At 37.3% G+C, this 16,466-nt stretch overlaps 1 protein-coding gene across 16 annotated transcripts in view; it reads left to right on the top strand.

Annotated features, from left to right (window-relative positions):
* ZNF248 (zinc finger protein 248) overlaps window positions 1-16,466 on the top strand; it is a 73,165-nt gene that overhangs the window by 13,782 nt on the left and 42,917 nt on the right. For 7 of the 16 annotated variants that reach the window (XR_010135231.1, XR_010135232.1, XR_010135228.1 and 4 more), the window contains 3 exons: window positions 6,288-6,414; window positions 6,686-6,781; window positions 11,272-11,363. Coding sequence is in view for 7 of the 16 variants with exons in the window: in XM_004049279.4 (XP_004049327.2) it covers window positions 6,288-6,414; window positions 6,686-6,781; window positions 11,272-12,773 (1,725 nt within the window). In the remaining 9 variants the exon portion in view is untranslated. Of the gene's footprint in view, window positions 1-6,287; window positions 6,415-6,685; window positions 6,782-11,271; window positions 15,424-16,466 lie in introns of those variants that run through there. The other 9 variants (XM_004049279.4, XM_063710151.1, XM_004049278.4 and 6 more) reach the window with 4 other exon arrangements.

Genomic DNA, 16,466 nt, shown 5'->3' on the forward strand with positions numbered 1-16,466 from the left:
TACTAGAGCTCTTTATTTCTTCATACAGCATTGAGTTATGAAGATCTTTTAATTTCAACCTTCCATTTAGTATTTTCTGTAGGGCAGGGTTTGTGATAATGAGTTCTCTTGGCTTTTATCTGGAATGTTTTAATTTCTCTTTCATTTTTGAAGGATCAATTTGCCAGGTTTACAATTCCTGGCTGGCAGGATTTTTATTTTTGTTTTTTCCCCTCTTAACACTTTAAAGATGCCGTCCTACTGCCTTCTGGTCTCTGTGGTGTCTGACCTCTGTGGTTGTTATTTGGCTTTTGATAGTTTGATAATAATGTGCCTCAGTGGATCTCTTTGGATTTTTCTTACTTGGGGTTTGTTGAGCTTTGTGGATGTAAGATTTGTGTTATTCTTAGAATTTGGGCAGTTTTTAGCCCTTATTTCTTTGAGTAATCGTTCTCCCCATTTCTCTCTCTTTTTTCCATCTGGGACTCCTGTAATTGTATGATAGATAGTCCACTCAAAGGTGTCCCACAGGTCCCTTAGGCTCTATTCACATTTCTTTATATTTTTTTTTCTGTTCTGCTCCTCATACCAGATTACTTCAATTTTTATATTCTCCAATTCATGATTCTTTCAGCTGTCTGCTCAAATGGGTTGTTAAAACCTTTAGTGGATTTTTAAATTTCGGTCATTTTACTTTTCAGCTTTAGATTCCTACTTGGTTTCTTTTTACAATTTCCAACTCAGTTCAGACATTGTTGGCCTCATTTCTTTTAGTTATTTGTCATTTTTGATGACACTTAATTTATTTACAATCTTTGTTTAGTAAGTCCAATATCTGGGCTTCCTTAAGGAAGGAATTTGTTTTCCTTGAGTAGGCTCTGTATTCTTGTGTCTTTGAATACCTTCTACGTTTTTGTTGGAAATTGGACATTTGAATATTTTAATATGGTAAGTCGGGAAATCAGATTTTTACCCTTCCCCAAGGTTTGCTGTTTTTCATTTTTTTTTTTTTTTTGAGGCAGAGTCTTGCTCTGTCGCCAGGCTGGAGTGCAGCGGTGCAATCTCGGCTCACTGCAACCTCTGCCTCCCGGGTTCAAGCAATTCTCCTACATCAGCCTCCCTTGCAACTTGGACTACAGGCGTGCGCCACCACGCCCAGCTAATTTTTGTATTTCTTTTTTTAGTAGAGATGGGGTTTCACCATGTTGGCCAGAATGGTCTTGACCTCTTGACCTCCCAAAGTGCTGGGATTACAGGCATGAGCCACCATGCTCGGCCACATGCTATTTTTATAGTCTGGTTTCCTTGTTCTATATGTGACACTGAAGTCTCTGTTCCTTAGCTTGCTTTCAGCTAATGTTTTTACAGAGATTTCTTTGAATCCCTGGTGCTAAAGACAACAAATAAACATTTCTCTCAGTCTTTGCACATTGACTCTGCGCTGGGGTACTCTTTAACATTTAGCCAGGCTGTTTACAACCTTGCTTTAGCCTTCATGTCCTGATTGCACTGAACCTCGAGAATAGCTGGAGGTGAAAGCTTATGATCTTCTTAAAGCTTGTATACATTCTGCCTTGGGTATGTTTCTGGATTTCTAATTTTCTCAGTATATATGGGGTTTTTTGAAAGCCCAAATTTCCCAAAGAAACCCTTTCCAGGTTTTCTTCTCAGGCCTTAAGTGGTATACTATATGTCTCAACCATAATCCTCTGCTGCAGAGGACTGCAGATATTTTGTTCCCCTTACAGTGTTTTTGAGCAAGGACTATTTTTTTTCTATCCTAAATGAGTTCTGAGTTAGGTGAAACAGAGACAAGCATACTGCATCAGTCCTTCAGGTGTTTCCCACATAGTTGGAACAGATAAGCAATTCCTTGTAAGTAAGGTCTGCTCTGGTCCCTCTAGAATCAAGGACGAGGGACCCACACTTGGAATGCGGGCTGCCATCTCAAGGCTGTCACCAAGCCAAGGAGGGTTGGGGTAAAGGCAAGTAGAAGTGCCACAAAGCTTTCCTACCATTTTGAAGTTGCCTTTTTTTTTTTTCTTTCTGATTTGGCATCTACTTGGTTGCGGTCAGCCTTTGACCTTTTCAGAATTCTGACGAAGTTTATTTTGACAGTTTCTGCTTGTTTTTTGATGTCTCTGAGGGGACCTGAGCTTGATGCCACCTACTTCTCCATTTTGCTGACATCATTCCACTTCATTAATCTTGTCCTCTTATATGTTTCTTTCTTATTATATAAACTTTCTGCTTTAGGAGAGTTTTAGATTTATGGAAAAGTTGTGAAGATAGTAGTACAAAGAGTTCCATATACCTCCCATAGACACAGTTTCATTAACATATTAATGTAGTACATTTGTCACAATTAATGAAACAATACTGATATATTATTAAGTGATGACCACTTTATTGGGATTTTCTTAATTTTTCCCTAATGTAATTTTTCTGTTCCAGGATGCCCACATTCTACTTAGTCATCATGTCTCCTTAGGCTCTTCTTAGCTGTGACAGTTTCTCAGACTTTCCTTGTTTTTGATAATCCTGACAATTTTGAGGGGTTCAAGTCAGGTGTTTTGTAGAATGTCCCTCAGTTGATATTTGTCTACTGTCTTCCTCATTATTAGACTGAGGTTAGGGTTTCTTAGAGGAAGACTACACAGGTAGTGTCATTCAGTCACATCCTATCAAGGGAAAATGCTATGAGCATGATTTATTACTGTTGATTACCTGGTGGAGGTAGTGTGGTCATGTTTCTCCACTGTAAAGTTACTCCTTTGTCCTCTGTTTTCAACTGTACTCTTTGGAATGAAGTGGAGAGTTACACTACACCTCCTTGATGGCAGAGTATCCATATAAATTATTAGGAATTCTGTGCAGGAGATTTGTCTGTTCTTTTGTGTTTACTTAATCATTTATTTATATTAGTATGAACTCATTGCTAGTTATTTTATACTTTGGTTATAATCCAACACTACTTTTTTTTTTTTTTTGGTAGACAATTTTGTTTTTAATGCATGAAAGAAGGACAACAAAGTGGTCAGAGAAATTTACTCCGAAGGAAGTAGAGTTAAGTTAGGAAATAGAACATAACTTTAAAATAAATACTTTTAGTCATTGCCTCAGAAAGTTTCAGTAGATCATCACATAAAACAAGAGCAGGCTATTATTGAAAAACAAATAAGCATCAAAACATTCTTGGAAATTAAATACACATCTTTAGAAATGTGCACATTTAGACACATTCAGGTAAAAATTTTAAAAATCCACAGATAAAATTTTACTAGCTTCTAGAGAGGGATTATTTATAGCTATAAAAAAATCATGTGAACATATGCCTTCTCATCTATGACACAAGATGCTAGAAAACAGAGAAGCTGAGAAGACAGTCTTAAAGAAGAAGGATTTTCATCTGAATCTTCCTTTGGTTTAACCATATACCTTGTTATTTTGTTGTTCCAACTGCTTCAGCTTGGCCGTGAGGCTGTGTTTTCAATTGGTTCCTGTGTCCCTTTGATATAGCCCACTATTGTGTTTTCATTTGAGTACTTTCTCATTTTCTGGTACCAGAAGTGATTTCAGGCTCATTATATACGTGCCAGCCCTAGAAGCAGCTGGTTTTCAAAGGAGCACTGGTTTTCTTTTTTTCTTTTTTGAGACATAGTCTCACTCTTGTCCAGGCTGGAGTGCAGTGGCATAATCTCGGCTCACTGCAACCTCTGCCTTCCGGTTTGGGTGATTCTCCTCCCTCAGCCTCCCGAGTAGCTGGGATTACAGGTGTGTGCCACTACACCCAGCTAATTTAGATTGTTTAGCTTTGTAAGAAATTGCCAAACTGTCTTCCACAGGTGCTGTATCATTTTGCACTCCCACCAATTGTGAATCAAAATTCCTGTTATTCTGCATCTGAACCTAAAATTGGTACTGTCATTGTTTTGAATTTAACCATTTTAATAAATATTATGGTATCTCATTTTTGTTTCTTTAATGACACATGATGGTGAGCATCTGTTCATATGTGTGTTTGCTATTGGTCTGTCTTTGGTGACGTGACCATTCAGATCTTTTGCCTATTTTTCAAGTTGCATAATTTGTGTTCTTATTATTGAGTTTTGAGGGTCCTTTTGCATATTCTGCTTCTAACACCTTTTTAGGTGTTTGCAAATATTTTTTCTCAGTCTGTGGTTTGTTTTTTCATTTTTGTAGAAGCATCTTTTGCAGAGCAAAACATGAATTTGATGCTATAAATTTCTCTCTGTGAACTACTGTCTCTGCATCCCATAAATTTTGATAAGTAGTATTTTCATTTAAAACATTTAAAAATTTCTTTTGAGACTTCCTCTTTGATCTATAGGTTATTTGTATGGTTGTTTAGCTTTCAGGTATTTGGAGGATTTTTCAGCCGTCTTGCTTATTGGTTTCTATTTAATTCCATTGTAGTCTGAGAACATGTTTTTTTTATGATAGCTATTGCATTAAGTTCGTTAAGATGTGTTTTATGGCCCAAAATATGTTCTGTGTTGGTGAATGTTACATGTGAACACGAACAGAATGATAGAATGTGTATTTTATTGTTTGGGATGAAGTATTGTGTAAATGTCACTTAGATCAAGTTGGTTGATAGTGCTATTTTGGGTCATATATGTACCTACTGATTTTCTGCCTGCTTGATCCATCAGTACTTACAGGGGTGTTAAGTCTCCAATTATGGTGTATATTTCCAAGTTCTCCTTTTACTTCTCTCAGTTTTTGCCTTATGTATTTTGATAGTCTTTTGTTAAATGCATAAATGTTTCAGATTATGTCTTCTTTAATATGAGTTTGAACCCATCCAATAAGCTCTTAATTTCAGATATTGTACTTTTCAGATCTAGAATGTCCATTTTATGTATGTGTGTGTGCATGTGTGTGTGTGTGTGTGTATACATGTATAAGAGGTGTCTGAGACCACCCCCAGGTTATTAATGATGTCCTAGGATGACTCAGCATATATTGGAGCATGGCGTTAGAAACTAAAATTGGGGTGCTAGGTGTGTCAGTTGTTACTGATGTATTGTTTCTTGTAGACCCATAGTCATACTTATGGCTATGATTTATTGTAGTGAAAGGATACAAAGCAAAATCAGCGAAATTCCTAGAGGTTTCTCCCAATGGAGTCTCACAGAACACACTTAACTCCTCTAGCAATGACATGTGACAACGCTCATAAAATGTGTACCAAGGAAACTCACTAGACATTTGGTGCCCAGAATTTTTATTAGAGGCTGGTCACAGGTACTTTCTGCCTATCATGTACCAAAATTGTAGACGCCCAGGAGCAATGCACATACTGAGTATAAACCATATTACTTATGGTTATAGCTCAGGCTTAGTGAGCCGTTCTTATCAGAGAAGGTTAAGGTCAGAACCTTTCTGAAATCCAAGTTCCCAAATGCCCATCAATGGTGATCTTTTGTAGCAGACCTTTCAAAGGTTAGTAGTCTCAGGTTTGCTGTATTAACCTTTTTCTGTATAACACACATACCATGTATGTGTTGAACTTCCCTCATTTTCTCATTTATTTTGTTAATATTTTCTTCTGTTTTGTTGAACATATTAATTATAACTCATTTTGAAGTTCTTGTTTGTTAATTCTGCTATCACGGTCACCTGTGAGTTTGCTTTTTTTTTTTTTTTTTTCATTGTCCCTATCTCTTCACATACCATGAATTTTTTTACTAGATACCAAATATTGTATTTAAAAACAGAAACATTGGAAACATTGGTGGAAGCTCCAGAAGATGATCTCATTGAGCGGAGAGGATTCATCCTTTTCTCTGATGGGCGTGTAGACTGCGGGGCAGTCACTTGAATCAATATGTGCTGAGCTTGGTCATATTCATTTCAATCCCATTATTTTAATAACAAAGTTTTACTTCCTTGATGACAGTTAACTTGATAATGTAAAAGGTAATATGAAACAACTAATATTTCCTCTGTAACTTCAATCTCCTTGGTACACACTGCTAGTTCCTGCAGTTTGCAACTTAATAAATGTTATTCTGTGTATCTCCTTTTCAGGTCATAAGCACTCTAGGAACAGGGACCATGTTTGTCTGTTTTCACCAGTAGGATTTGCAGCAGCTAGCACAGTTCCAGACCCTTAGTAGAAACTCAATTTATACAAGATATTTTGTATTCTATATAGTATAGCAGCACAGAGGGAGGTAACCTGTCATTTTTTAGTAAACTCTAAAGAGATTAGTTCTCTTAAATCTTTTCTATATCATCTAGTTCTGACCATTTCATGTAAAAAGAGTATACTATTACAGGAACAAGTGTCATTCAAGGATGTATGTGTGGACTTCACTCAGGAAGAGTGGTATCTGCTGGACCCTGCTCAGAAGATTCTATACAGAGATGTGATCCTGGAAAATTATAGCAATCTTGTCTCAGTAGGTAAGGAGTTTTTTTCCGCACATGGCTATCAATAGCATGCATTTACTAGTTGATGCCCTGTAGTTTTCTGATGTAAAGCTTGAGATTGAAGGCTCTGAGATGACTGATCCCATTTGGCCACCATAAAGGTGCTCTTCCCTCATCAGAGATTGGTTCATTTGTGCACCTTCTTTGAGTAGCTGGTGAAGCTGTGCCTTTCTTCCCCATCATGTATTCAGAGCCCCTGAAACCAGCTATTTAGCTCCAGTCCTGTGGTATTTTCTCTTAACAGGGTATTGCATTACTAAACCAGAAGTGATCTTTAAGATCGAGCAAGGAGAAGAGCCCTGGATATTAGAAAAAGGATTCCCAAGCCAGTGCCACCCAGGTGAGTTAGTGATTTCTGGCAGATGAAAGCCAGAGGAAATTAGAACTTGGGTAATTGGTTTAGGATTTGTCACCTTTGGAATATTTTTCACAAATGTCTCTTTTTAGCCCCAGACCTTTGGAAATGATCAAAAACAATTGGCCCACATCCCTGTTACCTTAATCACTCCTCCATATGTTATTCTCACTCATAAATGCTTTTCTTGGCTCGGTGTGGTGGCTCACGCCTGTAATCCCAGCACTTTGGGAGGCTGAGGCAGGCGGATGACGAGGTCAAGAGATCGAGACTGTTCTGGCCAACATGGTGAAACCCCGTCTCTACTAAAAATACGAAAAATTAGCTGGATGTGGTGGTAGCTGCCTGTAGTCCCAGCTACTCGGGAGGCTGAGACAGGAGAACCATGTGAACCTGGGAGGTGGAGGTTGCAGTGAGCCGACATTGTGCCACTGTACTCCAGCCTGGTGACAGAGTGAGACTCAGTCTCAAAAAAAAAAAAAAAAAAAACAACACTTTTTTTTTTTTTTTTTTTACGTTTTAAAGTATTTTACTTATACCTATAATCCAAACCAGTTGGCTTCATTTTAGATATGTTTTCTTGGTTAGTTTGTCTTTATCTTTTAAAATTGTTTGCCTTCCTTCCGTTGTCTTAGACACCTTTTGTTAGCTGACAGGTATTCATGCAATCCTTCTATATATTCATTTAACAACATATGATGAGCACTCACTATGTCTGTTATGTTTTAGGTAATTAACAGAATAATGTCCCTGGTATCCTAGTGTGTGTATTAAAATAAAGGACAAAAAAATGCGTGTGTGTGTGTGTGTACATGTCTGTGTGTGTGTATATATGTACACACCCATGTGCATATGTGTGTGTATATAGGTACACACACACTGTGTTGGGTCATGGTAAGTGCTGTGAAGAGAATTCACACGGGAAAGGAGGATGAAGAATGATGGTATAGTCTGTTTGGCAGTAGGTTAGAGAAAACCTTTTTGAGGAGTTCCCACATTAGAGATGAGGCTTTAATATGAAAATGTGAGCTATGTGGATTCAGTGTAGTCCAGGCAGAGAGAACATCAGGTACCAAACCTCTTAGACAGGTGTGTTCTTAGAATGTTTGAACAGTGTCAGGGAAATCACTGTGGTTGGAAGCTAGTGGTTGGAAGCTAGCGGGCATGGTGGAGACTGGTAGGAGATAATGTCATGAGAAGAAACATGAGCTATGGTAGATACATAAATTTTGGTGCTATGAGAAACTGTTTTGAGTAAATGTAAATCAGCTTAAGTCATCAGATTTGATTTACAGTTTAAAAGGATCTCTCTGACATCTATGCAGTGTATATACTGTGGTGGCTGGTTGTGGGTGGCATGAGTAGGGATAGGGTACTATTATGTGCTTCAGAGGAGAGAGGATAGTGGCTGAGACTGTTGGAAGTGCCAGAGGTACTGAGAAGTGGTAGGTTTGTACAAATATTTTGAAGATGGAGCCAAGAACATTTGCTTTCAGATTGGATATGAGAGAAGGGAGAATCAAGTGTGATCCCAATAATTTGTCTCAAGCAGCTAGATAGATTAGGTTATCAATTACTGAGACAGAGAAAAATTAGAGAGGAGACATATAAGGGAGTTATCACAGATTTAATTTTGAACACCAGAAGTTGGAGATAACTCTTAGAATCGAGTCTGTTTTTGACTAAGAGATTGGATATGTGTAAGTACATGGTTGAGGTCAGAACTAGAAGTATCCATTTGAAAGGCATCAACTTAAGATGATGTTAAAGGAATGAGGCAGAATGAGATCTTCAAGAGCAGAAGTCAACAGACTTTTTTTTGTAAATGACCAGATAGTAAATGTTTGAGGCTTGGCAGGCCACATATGGTCGTGGTTGCAGCTGCTCCTCCTCATCTTCTTTCTTTTCCTTATTCCTTCTCGTTCTCCTCTTGCTCTTTCTCTCTCCTCTCTTTTCCTCTTCCCTCTTCTGTACTGCCTCATCCAGCTTTTTCCCTTCAAAAACTTAAAAAACATACTTAGCTCAAGGGCCATTGCCGTGCAGTTATATGCCAACCCCTTTTCTAGAGTGTGATTGTATGTAGGTGAGAGTAGTCCTGGGACAATAATGCTTTTAGTATTAAATTCATCCCTTAGAGGATATTGAGGAATAACAATCTGAGCTACACAAAAACCAGAGAGCCTGGTTTCCTGTAGTCAAATGAGGTACATTCTTCCATGTTACTGCTATCTTGAATGGCAACCATGGCATCACCGTACTAATAAACCTGTTAATATTTCCCACCGGTCTCTTTGTTCCTATTGTTATTTTTCATTTAAAGCTATCTTCTACATACCTTTATATTCTCACTTTTCACTGATATAACTCAAAAGCAAAACTATGTGTTCTCATTCCTGACTCAGTCTAATTGTTAGTTGTCTAATTTCTAATTCCTAGTTGGTTCTTTTCTCTTTTTTTTTTAGCCTAAATTATTCAATTTATCTTCCTTTAGCTTAACAAACTAACCTAAAGTTGCTGCTTATTAATAAATTAAATTTCCCTTTCTTTTCTTTTCTTTTTTTAGTTTTAAACCTTTGTGTCAAGGGCTGACTTTCAATAGATCGCAGCAAGGGAGCTGCTCAGTAAATTTCCCTTTCAATGACTATAATAGTGTAGTCCTTTGCTACCTGTCTTAAATTTCTTTGTTTCTGCTCCCTAAAATTTATGTCAAATCCCGTCCTATTCTATATCTTAAATTTTATTTGCAAATGTTTTCTCATTTACTGGAAAACTTCCGTTCTTGTTTGCCTTGCCTTTTTTCAGGTAATTCATACTGTGTTTGTAAAGTGTTTAGAAATTGAATAGTAACGGCTTGTTATTATTTCACTTGTTTTAAGTTAGAACTTAATTTTTTGCTGAAACTTAAATAGCCCAGATTTTATGACATTAACTCACCAGTGGCTGTATGCCAAAAACTTAGACCTGTTCATATGGCTTAGGGTTGCTTAGGGTTTCTTTCTGCATTGAGATTTTTATTCTTCAAAAGAGAAGGGCCTCTCTTACTAATTTCGGTATTTTGATAATTACTTTGTTGATTATCTGTGTAGCCAGATTTAGGAGAGATCATTCATTTTCATACATTCTGAAAGTATTCTATGATACTCTTCCTAAATACGTATTCCCATATTTTGTCTTTGTGTATTATAGCTGATCAGGTGCAGGTTGGAAATAATTCAGTGCATGTTGCTTTATAAGAATAATGTACAGTTACATTATAGTAACACCTGCCAAGATCTGGACTCTGGTCACAATAGGGGCGATAGCATTGAGCAAGGGATTTATTTTGTGTTACAGTGAATTATATAAACAGTAACTTCTAAAAGATGGAGCAAGTGGAGCCTTAAAATGGTAGAGATGTTATAGGGATTTTTGCTATCATTATTTTATTATTATTATCATTATTAGTTTTTGTTTTTAAGTTAAAGTAGCAGTTCACTGAGGGATATCCAGGATCTAAGGAGAGATAAGGATAAAATGTTTCTAGTTGAGTGGAAGGTACGTTATTAGGGATGAGCAATTTCTGAGAGTCTAATCTCTAGCCAAACTGCACAGAAATATTTTCAATAGATTTGCATGATGTTGAGAAGATGAGGGTGTAAACCACGCTTTACCTCTGCCAAACCTAATTCTTATGTTTCTCACTACCACTCACTCTATTTCCTTTTTAAAAAAACAACTCCCTTGAACTCATTCTCTGTGCATTTCCTGCTCTTTGAAAGAACAGCTCTCAGAATATCTCCATCTCCTGTTTATCATGTCTTGAGTTTATTTCACCTTCCCTAGTATGCTTTTCCCACAGCATTAAAAAAAACTATTTCTTCTCAATAAAACTTAAAGAAAACACTGGCTCTTGGGCTATATAGGACTGTTCTTTTAAACCCAAGGAAGTTGATGTTTTCAGAATGTTAATTTTCTTGCTGATTCAAAGATAGAAAGAAGCGTGTACTCTGGTGGGAATTCTACCCCAGTAAACTGTGTGTGAGGGGATTAGGACCAAGCTCTGTTTTGTCTCCACCAAACCTAATGCATCCTCTGAAACCCCTTGTCTGCTAATCTTCACCATCACTTTATTCAGTGTTCATTGTCTCTGTTGGGTTCACCCCATTTTCTCCGAGTTTTTCTATTTCTGAATCAGCCACTCTGGTTCCCTGTGCTGTGAATTTTATTTCACCTTTTCTTTTTAGTTTTGAAGGTTATATTTATAAAGTGTTAAATATCATTGCCAATTTCCTCTCCCTGTTTCCACTGAAGCATGTTTTATGTTTTCTACCTAAACCTTGGAGGGTAAAGAAAATGTACACTTGAACTCAGTTCACACCAGGAAACTGAATTTAAAACAAAAGAATTGACTGTATGATAGGGCATTTGTGTAAAAGTCTGATTCCATCAGAAATGTATTAAGGTTCATAAGATGTGGTTATTTTTCTCATTTCTAGAAAGGAAATGGAAAGTTGATGACGTGTTAGAGAGCAGCCAGGAAAATGAAGATGACCATTTTTGGGAGCTTCTATTCCACAACAACAAAACAGTAAGTGTAGAAAATGGAGATAGAGGAAGCAAAACTTTCAATTTGGGCACAGACCCTGTTTCTTTAAGAAATTATCCCTATAAAATATGTGACTCATGTGAAATGAATTTGAAAAATATTTCGGGCTTAATTATTAGTAAAAAGAACTGTTCCAGAAAGAAGCCTGATGAGTTTAATGTATGTGAGAAATTGCTCCTTGATATTAGGCATGAGAAAATCCCTATTGGAGAGAAGTCTTATAAATATGATCAAAAAAGGAATGCCATTAATTATCACCAGGATCTCAGTCAGACAAGTTTTGGCCAATCTTTTGAGTATAGTAAAAATGGACAAGGCTTCCATGATGAGGCAGCACTTTTTACAAATAAGAGATCTCAGATAGGAGAGACAGTCTGTAAATATAACGAATGTGGAAGAACCTTCATTGAAAGTTTAAAGCTGAATATATCTCAAAGACCTCATTTGGAAATGGAGCCGTATGGATGCAGTATTTGCGGGAAGTCCTTCTGCATGAATTTAAGGTTTGGACATCAGAGAGCTCTTACAAAGGACAATCCTTACGAATATAATGAATATGGGGAAATCTTCTGTGACAGTTCAGCTTTCATTATCCATCAGGGAGCTTACACAAGAAAGATTCTCCGTGAATATAAAGTGAGTGACAAAACCTGGGAAAAGTCAGCTCTCTTAAAACATCAAATAGTACACATGGGGGGAAAGTCTTATGATTACAATGAAAATAGGAGTAATTTCAGCAAGAAGTCACATCTTACCCAGCTTCGGAGAGCTCACACAGGAGAAAAAACCTTTGAATGTGGTGAATGTGGGAAAACCTTCTGGGAGAAGTCAAACCTCACTCAACATCAGAGAACACACACAGGAGAGAAGCCCTATGAATGTACTGAATGTGGGAAAGCCTTTTGCCAGAAACCACACCTGACCAACCATCAGCGAACACATACAGGAGAAAAACCCTATGAATGTAAGCAATGTGGAAAAACATTCTGCGTGAAGTCAAACCTCACTGAACATCAGAGAACACACACAGGGGAGAAGCCCTATGAATGTAATGCATGTGGGAAATCCTTCTGCCACAGATCAGCCCTCACTGTGCATCAGAGAACACACACAGGGGAGAAACCCTTTATATGTAATGAATGTGGAAAATCCTTCTGTGTGAATTCAAACCTCATTGTACATCAAAGAACTCACACTGGGGAGAAACCATATAAGTGTAATGAATGTGGGAAAACCTTCTGTGAAAAATCAGCTCTCACTAAACATCAGAGGACTCACACAGGGGAGAAGCCGTATGAGTGTAATGCATGTGGGAAGACCTTTAGTCAGAGGTCAGTGCTCACCAAACATCAGAGAATTCACACGAGGGTGAAAGCTCTTTCAACATCCTGAATGTTAGAAGCCTTCATACACTTGTGAAATTGGTTATACAGTTTCAAAAAAGGAGATCAGAGAAAGCCAAAGAATGTCAGAAATTTGTAGAAAATGACTTCTTGTTTGAATATGTAAAAGCTTTCAAGAAAAATTAAAACTTTTCATTAGAAAATTTGTACTGAGGGGAATTCTATTCATCTAAGTAATATGGTGAAAATATTTATCTGGAATTTATGTTGTTTAGTGTTATATTCCAGACGTGATACCAAAATTTTATTGCAAATATAATGGACAATATTTATTTATACCCATATTCACAGTGGAATCTGAAGCTTATAAAAGTTGAATGACAGCAGCATTAAACATATATGTGAAGAGTCCCCGATGTTTGTAGACCTTATGTGAGTATGCAAATATAATAAATTTGAGTATGCTTGATTTGTATATTGGAACTCAACATGATCATAAGGAGAAAATACGTACCCTTAATTGAGTAACTACTATGGTATTTGTTAATATTTTCTACACTAAATGCCATTGGTGTCTTTATAGGTTGACATAATTATATATGTGTATGTACATATGTTTGTGTGTATATGTAAATATATTTCTACACACATACTTAAATATAGTGATGTGCTAGTATAACCTCATACTGACTTAAAAGTTCTGATTGTTAAATTTTAAGGAATTTTGTGAGCCAGTTATTAAAAGCAGTCATTATTTAAAATATGTAAACTTACACTTAAAAACAAAGGTAATAAATACTCAGCACTCATCACTTCCTAATTATTTTGCTACATTTCACTATTACCTTTGCTGTTTTACTTATTTAATCTGTGTGATGAAAATACTGTATAATAGTGTGCACTGCACATCTGTCTCTTCCCAGCTCCACATTCAGTGCTGTCTTGGTAGCTTGGACTTAGTGGGAGTGTTTACACCATGGAAATTGACAAACTATAAATCAGGGTTTTAATTTTCTCAGAGAACCTGCTGTCAAATATTTACAGCACATCACTGTGTATATATGAAAACGTATTTGGCAATATAAACCACATACCCCTTCTATTTCCTACATAAATAAATGGCTATGGCCATTTACAGCTGAACCACGTCTTCAAGAAAGAAGCCAAAAATATTTCCGTGAGGTTTTTAACTACCTCTGAATCTGTCCTACTCTAAATACTACCGGAGTCTCTTTGTAGTTTGGCCAGTATATGTTTTTAGTGAAATATTATTTCACAAAGAACTATATCACGTACCTTTCCTCTGACTGTTTCCTGGCATATATGCATGAATATGGCCATTATTGAACTATCACTTCAGTAAAAAAGTTAAACAGTACTTTTCTGAGGTTTTTCAGCTACCTCTGGGTCATTCTGTAATGTAAATGCTGTTAATAAGAATGGTTTTTACATAAATTATGCAAAGGTTAACAAGCAGTAACACTGCACTCCTCAAAAAGTGGCGGTATGTAATGAAAGGCCCTTTTGATATCCTTGATTTTTCATTGTGTATCTGTTTGGGCACGGTCTATGTAACACTAGTTCTGCGTATTAGTATTTTAGAGTATCTCTGCCTCCCTTGTCCTGTTGTTTCTTTTGCCCCCTTGGAACACATTGGTCAGCAGTTCTAAGAGACACTGCCCACATGATGGCCATTCCCTACTTCATCCTTGCTGAGCTAAATTTTATATTTTTGTGCATCCTTCTCCCAGATGACTTAGGTGGTAAGTCCAGATTAGTCAAAGCTAATCATGGAAGTTCCATTTTAATGATTCTGTTGGGGTGAACTTGGGAGCAATGAGATGTTTGGGAAGTATTGTGTAGTACTTCTGGGAAAGATCTCCTTGATACAACATTGTCATGACATGAGAAGAGACTCTTTCTGCTGGGCTTTTTCATGTCTGTAACATGGTATTGGCTTATCGTTTTTATCTCTGAAGGGCAGTAGCCTGAAGATAACAGTGCACAAGGTGGGAAAAGCCAGCTCAGAGGTGACGTTGCTGAGCTACTCTGCTCTCTATACCTGTTCTCTACTGGGACTTTTTATAACCCTCAATAACTGTTTTTTATTTAGTCTTAGGGCTGTCTGATACTTAGAGCTGAAGGCATTCCAGCTGACACAGAGGAATATTTTTCTAAGTGTTAATGTTCTATATGGTAATCAGGGGGAAGAATTATTTCTTGTCACAAGTTAATATAGGGATGGCTGTTTGTATCAGCCATGGTTCTTTCTGGTGGAAAACAGAATTCTCCAACTAAAAACATTTTAATGGCAGACTGATTACAGTGGTGTGGGCCAGAAACAAGGGACAGTGAAACACCCAGAGACTTGTATCAGCAGGAAGCCATTGCCATTCTGAGCCTTGAAGGGCAAGGATGGAAACAGTGTTACCAGAGCCCAGTAAGAACTGCTGTCATGAAGGAGGGGACACCTTGTAAGAGACATCATTACTACCAGAACTGTGGTGCCAAATTGCTGGTGTCTCTCTTTGGAGAAACCAACCAGATACATCTGCTGGAGAGCCCAGGTGGGCACAGAGAAGGGTGGAGAGAGAATCTGGGAAGAGAAATGGAGAATAAGCAGCACAGTGTTATTCATTTCTGTAAATTCCTATGTAGAAGGCTCAGTGTTAGAAATAAAGTTATTCTACTAGTTGCAAGTTAAGTGTTTCTGTTTGTTCTGCTTTCCTGTTGGCATAAGTAAACTCCCTTTGGAACTACACAGGTATGTCTCTCCTTCAACATGTGTGAAGCAGACATTATATTAAATTACATTATTCATACGTCCCTGTGGTGTTTCTTATTGTATGTGGTGTAAGGTAAGCAGCTCTGTATTCTTCCAAATAAATAGCCAGTTGTCCCCGCACTGTTTGATTAATTCACCCTTTCTTATGTTAGTTTGATACATTTTTATTATGTACTTAAATACGTGTTATGACTATCGCTTTTGACTGCTCAATGCAACTTTTCTGCATTCTTCTAGTAATAGAACATGTCATTGTGATCACGGGGTGGCATTTACCCCAATCCTGGCTCTGCAGAGTACTGTGTCTTCGTGTCCTCCACATTTGTATTGATCCAGAAATGATAGTTTGTTGTAAAATAGGCCAGTGACAACCCCTCCTAGAATATTTTTATTGGGAGGTCACTGTAGACCAGAGAGTTTGTATCCTTATTGCTTCCAGCAGTCATATTGAGAAAGTACATTTGCTCTGTAATCTATTGAAAGTCAGTCCACAACACAAAAATGAAAAAAGAAAAGAAGATGGCTATGATAAGCGCCATAAAGAAAAATCAAAATAGGAAAAGTTGTCAGATACAAGGTTTGATTTTAGATAGGATGGAGAGGAAAAGACCTCACTGAGCAGGCTACATTGAGGGAGGAGTGATGTGGATAATATCTCGAAGAGTGTGTGTTCACATGTGTGTATCTAACACATGCATGTAAACCAACAAAAGATTCTGTTTCGTGAGACCCTTACCCTAATTACCTGCAATGTACTTTGATATTTTCTTTTATACTGCATTCTATTAAAAGAAATACTTTTTCTCATACACTAGACTGATCTCACAATGAACAGTTTATCCCCCAGTGCACTCATGTTTAAACCAGGATGAGAATTGCTCGGTCATAGATTTGTGATTTCTGAAATGACTAATCACTCCCAGTGCCTGGAAATAGTTTTCTGGTAAACTCCTAAGA

This window comes from Gorilla gorilla, chromosome 8, assembly GCF_029281585.2.
Source record: "Gorilla gorilla gorilla isolate KB3781 chromosome 8, NHGRI_mGorGor1-v2.1_pri, whole genome shotgun sequence".
Classification (NCBI taxonomy): Eukaryota; Metazoa; Chordata; class Mammalia; order Primates; family Hominidae; genus Gorilla; species Gorilla gorilla.